We start from the raw sequence: 14,772 nt of genomic DNA on the forward strand, positions 1-14,772 counted from the left end.
GCGTTTAAAATGTAAAATAATCGACTCAGATTTGACAGCTAAAACCTTCATGTCTCCAGTTAGCTGGCTTTAGCGTTAGCTACAAATATTGCTGACTGGCTTTAACTCAAACATTAAGTTGGCTAACTTCCGTAGCAGCTGGCAGGCACACACACAAATCAATAACAAGTTGGCGAGTATTTAATAAAGTTACTTACTCATTTCTTGGTGATGTTTCCCCCGAAACTGGGGACTATTTACACTCCTAGCTGCTGTTTTCTCTTGACCTGTTATGTTAAGAGGCGAGGTGCGCGTTAACGGAGGTCATGTGACAAAAATCAGCTGCTTCTCCAACGCTGGTTGGTCAAAGGTTGGCACGAGGTGGGCGTTCCTTTTACTGGTGCCTTCTAGTGCTATCGGAAATACGCCATTCCAACAGTAGTTTACATACTGCCCAACAGTAACTACCCAGCATCTTGCTGTGAAATATCGGAGTATTACTTAACATGATATATATATATATATATATATATATATATATATATATATATATATATATATATATATATATATATATATATAAACGGGTAAATGCTCCAGGGCCCCAGGTTCACTGTGAATTATTTTGTGATAATTTGATTGTTTGTGTTCATGAACATGTTTGATAATAATCACAATAAGCACAAACAGCAACTTAAATGATGAAGTTATAACCAAGCCTAATTGCTGGGTAACAGTAATAATTATTATTATTAGTAGTAGTAGTAGTAGTAGTAGTAGCAGTAGCAGTAGTAGTAGTAGTAGCAGTAGCAGTAGCAGTAGCAATAGCAGTAGCAATAGCAGTAGTAGTAGTTGTAGTAATAATAGTAGTTGTAGGTTTTTTATCAGTATTATTATTACAATTAAACAAGAACTTAAATGCAGAATTAAGACAAAAGATAGCAGACATAGATGATAATTTGATGTACCAGTTTAACGAGTAGAACCGTGACAAATGAAGGCAGCATCAGGTGCACGGTGGCGGCTGTAAAGGGGGCGTGTCTGTACCGTAGAAACGTAAAACAGGTCCTCTACGAACCAGAGAAGCATTGATATGAACGTGAAGGTCCATAAAACAACAAAACAACCCTCTTCTTTAACCAACTTTTTTATCGAAATTATTTGCATTGAACTGAAATATTCAGTTTATAATATATCCCCCCCTCTCTGCCGGTCTCCCACCTTTATCACTGCCAAATTGGGAGCCTGTCTCTATGACAACGTACAGGCGGGGTTTGCAGAGTCAATCGGTCCTCAGTCGGCATCACCGCTCCAAACCTCCACACTGCATCACGCCCTGAGTGGAATGGAAGAAAAGGACGAGAAAGAAAATGTATGTAGCTTTGCAATTGTGATTATAATTGTGATGTAATGCATAATATCTGACTCGGACGTGGCTTACTGAAAGAAATACAGAAATATAGTTTGTGCAGCTGAGTCAGTGTTTGTTTATAATGTGGATCAATACAGCCATTGTCTCCGGCGGTGCCATAGGTTGCAGCTCACCGCAGATTCCGACATCAGCAGGCTGCATGATCGAAGAGCCTCGTGCAGTAATAATCTAGTGTGTTGATCGGTATATAGGCCTCATCCGGTGTGACGCTCGTCTGGACATGAAACATCTCTATTGTTTCTCAGGGGGAGTACACCGGAGAGATAAAGGGTGGACTGCGGCCTTCAATGAAGCTGGTTGTCATGGGAATTATTAACAAAAAACCCAAGAAGTAAGTGCACACCTTTTTTTCCTTCATTTTGTAATAAAAAAAAGCGGATTATAAATGATTGATATAGCCTACTGTTGCACACATGACGTGGCAGCCATAAAGTTATGAAGAAAACAATACATACTATAGCATATTTAAAACAGGATTTCAGCTGGTGTCTGTGTTTGAGTGCATAACCACCCAGCGAGTCCCTTTTTGGGGAAAATATCTTTGTAATGCCAGTGCATTTCCTAATTATAGGTTGGTATGTGAATTTGCGTGGTAGAGCTGCAAAATCCCATGAAATCTGAAAATCTGAGTCACATGGAATTTCTTTGGTTGATACCATCAATTGGCTATTTACTCAGTCAGTCATTAAGAAAAAACAACTAGGCTGCTTGCAAAAAAAAACATATACTGGGACAAAAATAAAATGTGATGCAAGAAGAAACATCAGGGAGGTTTTATGGACAAATGTCCTCAAAGGACAATTTTTCCTAAATACTGCATGTAATAGAGCTTTTTATTGATTCGGGTCGTTATGATACCAACTCCACTATCAAAATGTGCTGCCAAAAGCAGTTTTCTTTGTCATTTCAAATCAAACATATAATATAATGTAACTATGAAACATGTAGTATAATTAACGTATAATAATATTGTAATGCCTGCAGCAAGAAATACAAAATCCCCTGCAAAATGGCATATTTGTACAGAATATTGTTGTTTATAAGGTTTTTAGCTTGCCATGTAATCAGGGCCAAAGACAGAGCCGTGTGTTTGATGATTGTAATCACTTCATATCATTCACATACAAGTAGTAATATCTTCTATACTCTGATACAAGTAAAGTTAAGTAAAAGTACTGAAGTAATGGCAACATAATGTACTTAAAGTTTTAAAAGTAAAAGCATACTCATGATGCAGAATGGCCCTGTAAGTTTCATATTCTCGAATAAAGTATTCAATAAAGATTCAAGTAAATGTACCTTCAACCACGTAAAAATTGGATACAGAAATTATAAATACTCCTGCAGGGAAAAAACCCTGCCTTTTAACACATTTATTATTAAATTGTGGGTTTAAACTTGCGATTAACTATTCTTAGTACAGTTGAGATAAAGACCAGAAGATGTCACTGTTCGCTAAAGAAAACAACATAGATTTATAATTCAGTTGATTCCACCAGCAGTAAATAATAAAGTAATATAGTATAATGTAAAATAAAAGGGAGACAAATAGAAAAGCTACATGATATTAGTAGTGCTGGAGGTAGTATTCAGATCCTATAGAGTACTAATACCACACTGTAGGTAGTAAAAGTCCTGCATTGAAAATGTTACTTAAGTAAAATTATGTATAATTTCATCAGAAAATGCCCTTAAAGTATTAAAAGTATTCAATGCATTGAAGTGACTGCTGATGAATATAACTATGAGTATCCCAATTCTTGTTATTACTCAACTAATAACTATTTTCATTATGAATGAATCTGGTGGTTATTGTTTGGTTTGAAATGCCTTCACAATTACCCAGAGCCCAAAGGGAAACCTTGTTTGTTTTGTCCAAACCTCAAAACTAATAAAAATAGAATATCTGCCTCTGAAACGAAGAGCAGTAAAGTGACATGTCTTGTGTGTTCGAGCAGCATGGAGGTGATTCTGTCCAGTGAGCCTCAGGACGAGGACACAGACGGCGACGTGGGACTTCAGTTCAAGGTGAGCTTCATGGACAAGGCCGTCCAACGCAACGCTCGCCTGGCTGGAAAGTGGGGAAGAGCTGAAACTACCCTCTCCTACTTTCCGTTTGCACCTGGAGAATCCTTCAAGGTACGTTTAGAGTCTCTGACATCGAGGACAGTTAAAGTAAAAAGCCATCATCATGGTCAAAAGGAAAATATGTGTCCTGCCTTTATTTTTCACCTCTCTGATCTCTGCATGGTCTTAGATATTAAAATGTATTTTTCCTTGAGAGTTGCAGGAGCTCTTCCTGTAGTGCAAATTATTTGAATGGAAGATGAATTCAAAATAGAACGGTTCACATTTAAACATTATTTCTTCTTATTGTTTGTTCAACCACCACGCTGCTCTGTACAAGACACTTTTAGATTCTGCCCTTAAAGCCACTGAAAACAAATCTGAAGGATTTATTTGTATAACATCCCATATTCATGACTAAATAAGCTACAAGCACAGTTCAGGAGGAAACAAAAAACAAATACAGAAATCTCACAAGTAAAATAATCTAAACTTTTTACAGAAACAGATGAGAAAATGGGTTTTCAGGGCCTTTAAGTTGTGAACAACCTAAACCTTCCATACCCTGCAGGCAAATCTGTAATTAGTAGTTTTTGCATCAAAAATAAATACTGACCTTCTCCTCCTCTTCCTCATCCTCCTCCTCTTACTCCTCCTCTTCCTCCTCCTCCTCCTCTTCCTCCGACTGTTAGATGGAGATCGTTTGTGAGCACCAGCAATTTCGCATCTTGGTGGACGGACAGCCTCTGTGCGGATTCACCCACCGGCTCACCCCGCTCGCCTCCCTCACTGCCTTACGGGTCTCTGGAGACCTTCAGCTCACCAAGGTGGCCTAGCACCAGCAGGGCAAACGGTTAGAATAGAGCTACTTTTAATGAATTGACCCATGATGGGGCTGTGGGGGAACAAAGTGACGCCTGCCTCGTAACCACATGTTAAGTGCCTTCACTAGATTACCTGTTTGGGGACTTGAAGTTAGACTGAATGTAACAGTCGGCAATGTCTTAAATCAACCGAGGAATGTGATTTGAACTGAAGCAATTGTGGTCTAAACGATACTATTTTCCCTTCCTGATGAACATTTGCACAGACGTGATGTGTCACTGCTGAAAGGAGTGCTGCATCCGTCTTTGTGCATTCGAATCTCAGACGTCTGTCTTTGATTTCTCTGGAGTTAACCTTTGAAAGCACTTACGTTTACGAGCGCCTGCATGAAGATGAATGTTTCTGAAACCAACCGATTGTCATTCTGTGCCCGAATCAGTACTGTAACAGGTGTAATAATGTAAAACGATTTGCGTAGCCTACGTTAGTGCATGCCAGTACACACACACACACACACACACACACACACACACACACACACACACACACACACACACACACACACACACACATACACACACACACTCCTCTCAGTTTGCCTCCAGATTAAAAACAAAGCTGCAGAGGTTATCTCATACTTTCTGTTATTGTACCATTATCAACTTTGTAGAAGCCACTGACGCCCACCGGCTCATGTACTTTTCTTTGCCCCTGAGCTAATTCTGTGAGAACGTTTCATATTGACTTTACTTCACTGCAATAAACCACTTTTGTTGTTATTTGTTTGGCTGTTTTCTGCTTTGTGGTTTAGTGTTTCTCCTTGGATTTACTTTAAGACTGACTGCACAGCTTCTTGTGACACTAAGGTGTTCCGTCGCTTATGATTTTACTGGAACAAGCCTGTAAACCAACAACAGCTCAGCTTGAGTCATTCAGCTGATAAAGGCTCGACTCAGCTTGCAGAGTGGGAGTGCCAGTTTGTGATTGCTGGGAGCAGCCGGTCTGCACTCAAACGTGATGATTGGGACAAAAACCACCGGAGGCCTTTTCTTGTCTCTACTTGTACTTCCTCCTGGTGTCAGACCCTCTTACTTAAGTTAAACTATCATATAAACCGTATAGGGTTTTTGCAGCGTTCAACAAGTTAAATAAAATTCCCTTTAAGACCTTTTAAGACCACATAGATTACAATGTAATACTTGTTTCAGTCAAACTGGACAAAGTATGAAACTATGATGGAGAACCAATAAGCTTACTTTGTTATTATTAGATCATAATTTTTCAAGTACTTCTCAGCACCATATATCAATAATTCCTACATGGATAAGTGAATGAATGTCGAGAATAAAGTCAAAAATGATTTATAGTTTATTAAGGAACAAATCTTGTAAAACATATGCAGAACGTTGAGCTAGTTGGGCTTTTAAATGCCTTTAAATCCTCCGTGCACAAACTAAAAAATACAGAATAATCCAACTGATATACTGAGATACATGGTCTGAAATGTTTTGTGATCACTAACACTGTCATTTAAATGAATTTAAATGACATAGTTCCGGTTTGCTGCTGCAAGTATACATTCATGGAATGTGTAAATCTTTCTTCATAGCAGGATAAATTAACGTGTTAATATGTTAAAAAGTCTTAACCGCTCTACGTCTGCTCTCTGATCGCATCTATCCAGTCCATCTTCTGCTGGTGGGTCGGAGCCTGCATGAAGTAATGTGTGTCTGACTGGGTGATTATTTTAAACAAGTTGCCTTGAATGTTGCCTTTCACACCTGTGTGGGTCAGTAAAGTAGAACTGCATTAGGGTTGACAAACAGAAATAATGCAGTTACAGTTCAATATATAAGCCAGTTGCCATGTTTTTGGCCCAGAGGCTAAAAAAAAAGAAAAGAAAAGAAAAAAACTTGACAAGAAAGACATGTGGAAATAAATAAAATTAATGAATGATTGATCGAAAAAAACTGTAACTTCAGTCTTAAACACCTCAAAAGATGACATTTCATAAGGAGCACATTCTGGCATTGTTCTGTATTTTTTCTAAATCGCTGTCTCTCAATACTTTTTGACTTTTCCCTTCCGGTCTGTGGTTCTCAGGGTTAGGAATATTACTTTTCATTTAAACATTAAAAGGCAAATCATTTCCGAAACCTTCTGTCCGCTGCAGTTTTCAGCAAACATTACTCAAACTTGAGTAAATTATGCATTTGTTGAGGGCAATTTCCATAGGAGATTTGGTGCTCTATATATTTACAGCAGCAGGATTAACTCAAATTAAACTACACAGGTATATCAGGCTTTGGAGATACAAACAATACTTTTTATCATCAATTCATGAAATAATACAAAATAAAGTAATAATAAAAACATTGAAGACTGTAAACTGCCTCGGTCTTCTGCTTCCACTTCATCACATGATGTAATTTATAAACTCAAGAAGGAAGCAGTGACATAAAACCAACAATCAGAAAAAGGCAAACAAAACCATTTCTTCTCATTACTCTTCCTGTCTGATTATTTGCTTGCTTACAACTTTGTTTTTGAAGAGTTTATGCTTCTGCGGTCACGGGAGTTGCAGACAGTGACTCACCTGAGGGAACTCCGTTATCGTCCAGAGAAGACACCAGACAGGATCGCAGAGAGAAGCCGCCAGCGGGGCTGATGTCATCCTGAGTGATGTAACACAGGAATTGGATAAGACTGAGTCAGATTAATGGAAATTAATTACAGAGACTTGAAAGTGATTAATGCTTCATGAGTCATAACTGGCATGAGGCTCAGGAAAAGAAAACAGCTGCTTTGTTTTGCATCACCATTTAAGCATTTAGTGAGGTCATGTAATCTAGCATTTAGTGTGTTTGTAAGAAAAATACACTTATTTGATTTCTATAAGACTTTAACGGTAATTGAATCACTTACGTCTTTAGTGACTTTAATAGTGTATTGGCCTGTGTTGGGTCTCAGTAGCATGGGCTGCTGTACACTCACCTTGGTTGGATCATAGTAGTGAAGGTAAGCCGGCTCTGAACGCAGTACAAACAGTCGCATCTTCCAGTTCTTCCTTCTGTGTCCCTGTGTTTAAAGGACGGTCAAGGGTTAGTTTGGTGGCTATAAAAGGCTTCTAAGTTACAAATAAGTCTGCATTTTCTGCAACCCTTAACTAAACAATAAATCCTTATTACATGTATTAAATCAACCATTAATGGACTTCAATAATAGCTGATTTAATACATTGTGACATAACATTGCCTATTTACTTACATACTTAATAATAATTATTATTATTCTGTGTGCTTACCTGTTTCAGTAGATATCCTCTCTTGACCACTTTTCCACTCAGCTCCACTGCAGACCGTGAAGACTCTGCCTTCACACTTCCTCTCTTCTTTAAGCTGTCAGACTGTGATAAAACACATTAAATACAACTCCGACCTGCTTAATGAATGCATCCACATTGAAAACCTGTCTACGATGCATGTGGATATTCTCAATGTGGCAGCAGCGACAAAGGGCTGGAGGTCGGCAAGCAGAGTCTTCCTGGTACTCACAAAGCTGTACAGCGCGGTGGAGTCGTCCATGAACTGCTCACTGAGGCCGGCGGTGCGCAGAGCCTGCACACTCTTCAGGCCGATGGTCCGCAGGAAGCCCTCCTCCAGCAGGGCCGAGGCCAGCGTCATGGCCTCCACACGGGTCAGAGTCAGCTGCATGAACACCAGCCAGTCCACCACCGCTGAGCCTGCAGGGACGTCACATATGTTCATGTCTGTATGCCACAGTCTATCCATGGACACAATGATACAGTAGATGGATGGAAACATACTTAATTAAGGGCTACTTATTAAGGATTTTGTGAAACCTTACGGTCCGCCGTAGAAGTTGATGCAGTCGACGGAGATTACGTAAGTACATAAACTTAACGGTTACTTAAATAATTGTTCACAGCACATGTCTCTTCTCACAAGGGTTGCGGTATTGTAGCAATTTAAATGAAGATAAACAACGATGTGGTTCTGGAGATAATTAAGAAAACGTTGTTGTTGTTTTTTGTCCGATAATAGGTGCGGGGGGGGATTTTCGCACACGGTTTTCAAGGTTAAAACAAACTTAAATTTGAGTTGGCTGAAACCAAAACAACCGACTAAAAACACAGGCAAACAATTCAAAACATAATTTAATTAATTATGATAGTTAAAGTTCCAGCCTAAATTCCAGAAGATAGTTTATTATTGTTATTTCCACCCTCATTGATTTCACCAGCATCATGCAGGGATCACAACCAAACTGCAATATTATAAAGGTGGACAACATGTAACCATCACCTGCGAGGACGCCGACGACTAAATATGTTGGAAACCTCACCTGAGAAACAGTTGCTGTAAGTGTTGCCGTGCTCCACGAGGTTGCTCATGTTGATGCCACTGTGGACGTCGTACATGGCGTCCAACACCTTGCTTTAAGAGAGACAGAGACATGGAAACAAGCAGAAACAGTGAGATGTCTGCAGGGTGAGGCAGTGAAGGCACCGTTTACGTGTGGTAGAAGTCTGTGTGGGTAAAATGTCGTGTGCACGGCCTACCTCAGGTTGATGTCGTGCAACTGGGACCCAGCAGGGTCCTGCTGCATTGGCACCTTCACACCTTCAGATGTCGGCAGCTTGCCGACCGCAGCGGTGATGTCACCGGCCCAGTCATCTCTCTCCTCCCGGGAACAAGCCTCCAAAAAATGATCCACCCCATTCTTTGTCTGGAGCTTGAACACCAACTGGGAAACATAAATAGAGGGGAGCTTGATGCCTAGTTCTGTTACCAAATTTAGACCCCAAAAAAACAAACAGATTCTGACGAAACAGCAGCCTGAAGCAACAGTGAGCCTCAGCTGGTGAAGACACCGTCTGTGTCTTCAAATATATTTATGTTTATGACAGAATCAAATCAAATTATCAAATCAAATGAATTAATTGCTTTTTAGTGGTTTTATAGAATTGTTTTCTTTGTCTCTTTTTTGTTGTTATTTTTTCCCCTTTAATATTTGGTTTATCTCATCAATTTCTTTCAGAAATGGGGACATCAGATAGAAAACTGTCTGTAATTAAATGTTTTAAATAATAAATTAAACGTAACAATTTAATTTAAATCCATATACTTAACAAGGGGAACGTTGCCATCACTTAAAGAGGACACACTTCACTTTAACTATACACTGATCATTTCTTTAATTCACAATATACCGGTATTGAAGTCAACTGCAATATATAAAAAGTGAAATATTGACAACATGTTAATGATATTGTGTAAATAATCCAGCTCCTCTTCATCATTTCCTTTTCTTTTCATTCTCACTTTGTCTCCCTCCCTAAACGCCCCCCAGAACAAATTAGATCTTTTACCAAAAAAGAGACAAAATGCACAAAGTTCAGAACAAAGTTCAAGATGAATGTGTTCTTATTTTTCTCAAATGTTCGTGATAATATCGTTATCGTGAGTTATTTTGGCCTCGATAATCATCCACTGAAAATCTGATATTGTGACAGGCCAACTTTTGGAACTTTCTAAAAAGTATAAAATATAATATAAAAATAACTCACCGGTCGATTTTCGTACTCCAGGAAAGGACAAGTTATCACGCAGTCCTTCAGAAGGATTTTGCCTCGCTGGCATGAGTCCCTTTTGCCATCTTCGTACTTGTAGTACAGCAGCTTGTCTGGCATCAGCACGAACCAGCGCGCCTTCCAGTTGTGAACAAGATGGCCCTGTAATCACATTCTCAGAAAATCAACAGACTCTTCTGTCGTGCTGTTATATATCTTACAGTAGTATGATAATAGATGAGCCTAAATAGCCAAAACTCTTACCCTTTTCACCAGGAATCCTTCTCTTAGAGTCATGTTCTTCTTGTCTGTGTCCATTCTCTTCAATGTGTTCTTGGCAATTGAGCTTTGCCCGTTCCTGCCTGCTCACGTTTTTAAATGTAGAGGAGAGTGCGTCACCTTGTTCACACACACACACCCACACACACACACACACACACACACACACACACACACACACACACACACACACACACACACACACACCTACCTTGCTCAACACTGGGAGGCCAATCAAATCCTGCACTTTCTGTCAGTTACCACAGGAGGGCGCTCTGACTCAGCACAGGTGAGGATAGTTTAGTAAAGACTCAAGTTTCAAGTTATTGTCAACAATAACAAGAAAGCAGTAATGGTAATAACGATTTGAGACCTCAGACTAACTCTCAATGCTCATAAAAAAACCTTGTCAGTAAAAAAACTAATGCAGAAGTTAAAATAAGAGTTAGACAGTCATTTCAAAATGAATAGCCTTTGATATAAACAGGGATCCAACCAATATTTGGGCTAGCATAATGAGACATAAATGCATAGACCGTAAATAGGTAAAACAGTAAATAAAAGTATATCAAGGTAAAGTGACAATAGTGATGAGCTTATGAATCTTGTTTAAATTATGAATTAATAATAAATAATGTCCATAATGTTCAGTCCAAAGGAACAGGATTGGCTTTTAGCTAAATGTACAGTTTACCTGCACTCTGTGTGTGTGTATGTAAAAAAAAAGGGGGAGTTACTAAACCAAAAACTCAAATTCAGTATGAAATTCAGTATGTGAAGAATTCAAATCAAGGAGGAACATCGCCTTGATCGGAACATCCTGCTGACGGATGAACGTTTTTTTACCCAATTTTGATGAAAACCAGCAGCTGGTGGTCGACCAGAGCTAATCAGCTTTGAGCAGCTGTACCCAGTAGCAGGACAAAGCGCACATAATATGTGAGCAATGTGGTCGGTGCACTATTGTTACGGAGACTCCTGCGACCACATGAGGTCCCGCTGGACATTACTCTGCTACGTAGCTACTTTCAAAATAAACCCTCTCCACTGTGCTCATGCTCGAATGAATTCTTTCAGCTTGTAATGTTGTAAAAAAAAAAAAAATCTTTGAGGGTAACATTTACCCTCAAATTCAACAAAGTATTTTGCCGCCCGGATACAAAACAAAACAGACATTCAGTGTCTCCTCTTAAGATAACATACAGCCACCAATTTACACTTCCGGCAGTCACAGCTAGAAGCTTTCATTTGTTTCTGTTTATCTAGCAGAGCTTAGTACAATATCCACTCTCTTTTAGTTTATGTTTTGGTCTCCACCAACACCTGAGGGAAATATCTGGCTTTTTACCTGCTAAATGCTATCTTAACCAGCTGCTAACTTAGTCTGTCTGCCATTTACAGTGTTGCCGTCTACAGTGTTTCTTTGGGAGCTTTTCTTTCTTTTCTTTTTTAAACAGCTGAAAACGACACTATAAAACAAAAACAATGAGCTAAGAGACGCTAAACACTTCACCTGCAGAGTCAGATGATACTCTGAGTTTGTTACCATGAAACACACCTTTACATTAATTGATTTCAATGTTATTACAAGAATATTCATTATTCATTTAATTATTTTTTTGTCCGAGAAAGAATATTTATCTCATTTGAAGCCAACATGTGCAAGATTTGAAATGTTCTGACTTTGGTGCCCCTTGGTGGCTGAATCACACACTATTTTTACTCTGCAGTTTCTAGCATATGCTGTATAATATTATTCCTTTGTTCTTGTTGTCAACAAATCCAGACCAAAACCAGCAGTGTGTTGCTACATCTCTCAGTTCTTTCTGACTTCCCTTCCTTGTCTGTGGCACGAAACCATTGGTTCCTTGTGAAGTCAATATAAAGTTGAAATTTTTTTAGAAGAGCTAAATAATTATCTAGGGCACTGTAGTTTTTAACAAAAAATACTCAAACACGAGTAAACACTACACTCATTAGGGACTATTTCTTTTCTGCAGCAGATTTATACATATTTAGTGCCTTAATGAATATGTCCATCGGCAGCATGTTGTATTTTTAATTGACTTCAAATGAACTACAGTTAAAATGTTCAGTTTTTAATTTATCATATTTGATGGTGACGATGCAATTTGACATTCCAATACAGATCATGACTGTTTCAACTCTTTCCAGTGTGGCTCATTGATGTGTTTTTATTAATTTGTGAACAACAATAGATATTTATGACACAGAGGAATAAGAGATGCCATGCTTTACATACACAGGCGGTACTTGTTGGCTTGTCACTTTTCATGAGAGCTCTTAACAGCCAGAATATTGCCAGACTTCTCCTGTGATATCTTTAATATATCTTTAATACATGTATGATTTCTTCAGTCATGACGTTTTGTGACTAAAATTATCATTTTCATTGATGTTGTCTTGTTTTGGAGGTGTGAGGTACAGCGATGGCTCGCTAGGATATGAATAGTTCTAATCTAAATGCATACTGTCACATAATCGAAATTCTGCAGGATTTCTTCAGAATTCCTTTAAAAATCTAGCTGGAAAATGTTCATCAATGGACTACTTTCCTTAAGGAGTTAAAATTATTTTGTTTCAATGTTCCTTTCTTCAAAAACATCTGAGTTGTTATATTTTTAATGAAAACCAGAGGAAGGGCCTTCATGTATGAGGAGAGAAGCATGACTCTTACAGCTCTCCTCTCTGATGCAGGACTCCTGTAACCTCTCCATTGTGTCTCCCAGGTGAAGGAACGTGCAGACACAAGAATGAGGTTATAAGACATCCGGAATGTGCAGCAGACTCACTGTCGCAACCGGCCAAATGAGTGTCGGGAAAAGAATCTGTTCAGCACAAAGAGGAACAATAAACCCCCCCAAATCCTGCTTGTGAGACTCAAGCACCTTTTCCTAAGTCAAAGTCAAACAAGCTCGTCTGAGCTGAGAGTTGAGTGTTAAGTCAAGTCACGGGTTAAGGTGTGTCTGGAATGCCCTCTGTGTAACATTAACCATAAATCAAACATTAATTACGCAAAATAAAGATGATGGTGTTTTGGCACGCCAGGATATGAAGGGCTCTGTGACGCAGGCCAGCTCCCGTTGTCCTGGTCACACGCACACTTTAAACACAAACACCCGTCGGACTCTGTTTTCTTGGTCCACAGACTTATTGTTCACTGGGTGTGTGTTTGCGTGTCACGTCTACAGCTGGTTACACAGAGCAGTCAATCTCATGCTTTATGAGATTGAACTGGAGACGGGATTCCATCTGGGATGATAAACCTCAGGGTTTTATTTCCCCAAAATATAGTAATAATGTTTACAAAGCTCCTCAAACCTTCACACATTTCCTGCAATATGATTTCTTTCTTCTTTTTTTTTAAGTGTTGGCACTGAAACTTTTCAACGTGCTGCATCTGAAAGGAAATTGTTTTGATTTCTCCACACGAATGGCAAACCTTTCTATCGTCACTATGGCACACAAACAGTAGTGACGTTAAATGACCTTTATAATAAAGGGTGAAATTGAAAAACAGGATGTCCCAGAGCCATGAGGAGGAGAAGCACCGTGGCTCTTGCTGTTTGCCTTGAGATTTCTCAACCAGAGGCCTCTTCAATAAAAAGTGACAGGGTGACTCTGTGGTTTATGGCTGTTGACCTATTTTAACAGGTGCTGCACCGAGTGTAACATGTACATGCTGAAGGCCCTGGTCTGGTTTCCTTTCATATGATTACCCATCATACAAATTGAGTCCCAGAATTATTGCGCAAAGTTAAAGTGATCCTTGTCTTAATTTGGATTCTGCTAAGACGAAATGTCACCTACAGACTAACACTTTGATTGTTTATTTATTCATTCATTAATGCTCTGCTCGCTTCTTCCTTTCAATAAACACACACATAACTTGACATTTCCAAACGACATCTACTTTTAATCGCTAAACTTTCAACATTAATACTTTAAATACATACAAAAAAATAAAGTGCTATCATCATGAGCGTACTGCTAAGGGGTTGATACTGTTGTATTCTACAATAACATGGTGGGAATTAAAGGATAAATCGAGTAATACTTAAATTTCTCTTATTGTCAACAAATACCATGAAAAGACTGATTCTACTACAAAGTCATGTCGCTGATTTATTGCTGATGTGTTGTCCAAAAACTATTAAAACACATCACAAGCTAACAGGTCAAATGTCCATTAATCCGCAACTTGAAATAGTCCCTGAAAATAATTTACTCCCGTTTAAAGCGGCTACAAATGGTAAATGGACTGCACTTATGTAGTGCTGTTTTTTTTAGATAAGAGGCTCTGAAAAACAACTGTACACAACCTTCTCAGCACTAAACAGCAGACAGACGCGGACTAGCTGGTGAACACAATGGAGTATTTAACACGTTCAGAGTCAGATTTATCCCTCCAGAGTTGGTGGAGACCTAAAACAAAGCTTAAAAAAAGAGATTAAATATAGGATTCATGTTCACAACTGTTTGCCGTATCAACTTAAAAAATGATGATATTGTGTTCACATCTTCTGGCCAAAACATTCAGTTATTGCATATTTAAGTAATGTTTGCTGAACACTAT

At 38.8% G+C, this 14,772-nt stretch overlaps 2 protein-coding genes across 2 annotated transcripts; one reads left to right on the forward strand and one right to left on the reverse strand.

Moving 5' to 3' along the window:
- Positions 1–1,309: 1,309 nt before the first annotated feature.
- On the forward strand, positions 1,310–4,792 carry LOC306739950 (galectin-related protein B). The gene is made up of 4 exons (XM_079222041.1): positions 1,310–1,351; positions 1,657–1,742; positions 3,370–3,550; positions 4,171–4,792. Exons 1-4 carry the CDS (start codon positions 1,325–1,327, stop codon positions 4,312–4,314), a joined length of 438 nt encoding a protein of 145 aa, XP_079078167.1. The 5' UTR covers positions 1,310–1,324; the 3' UTR covers positions 4,315–4,792.
- An 872-nt stretch (positions 4,793–5,664) lies between these two features.
- On the reverse strand, positions 5,665–10,225 carry plek2 (pleckstrin 2). Its single transcript, XM_079226124.1, has 9 exons — positions 10,161–10,225; positions 9,894–10,058; positions 8,886–9,070; positions 8,669–8,760; positions 7,858–8,045; positions 7,608–7,709; positions 7,298–7,381; positions 6,900–6,978; positions 5,665–6,084 (listed from the first exon to the last, which is right to left on the reverse strand). The coding sequence occupies exons 1-9, from the start codon at positions 10,212–10,214 to the stop codon at positions 5,957–5,959; spliced, it is 1,077 nt and encodes a 358-aa protein (XP_079082250.1). The 5' UTR covers positions 10,215–10,225; the 3' UTR covers positions 5,665–5,956.
- Between the last annotated feature and the right edge of the window lie 4,547 nt (positions 10,226–14,772).

Source organism: Taurulus bubalis (assembly GCF_910589615.1).
Source record: "Taurulus bubalis genome assembly, chromosome: 1".
Lineage (NCBI taxonomy): Eukaryota > Metazoa > Chordata > Actinopteri > Perciformes > Cottidae > Taurulus > Taurulus bubalis.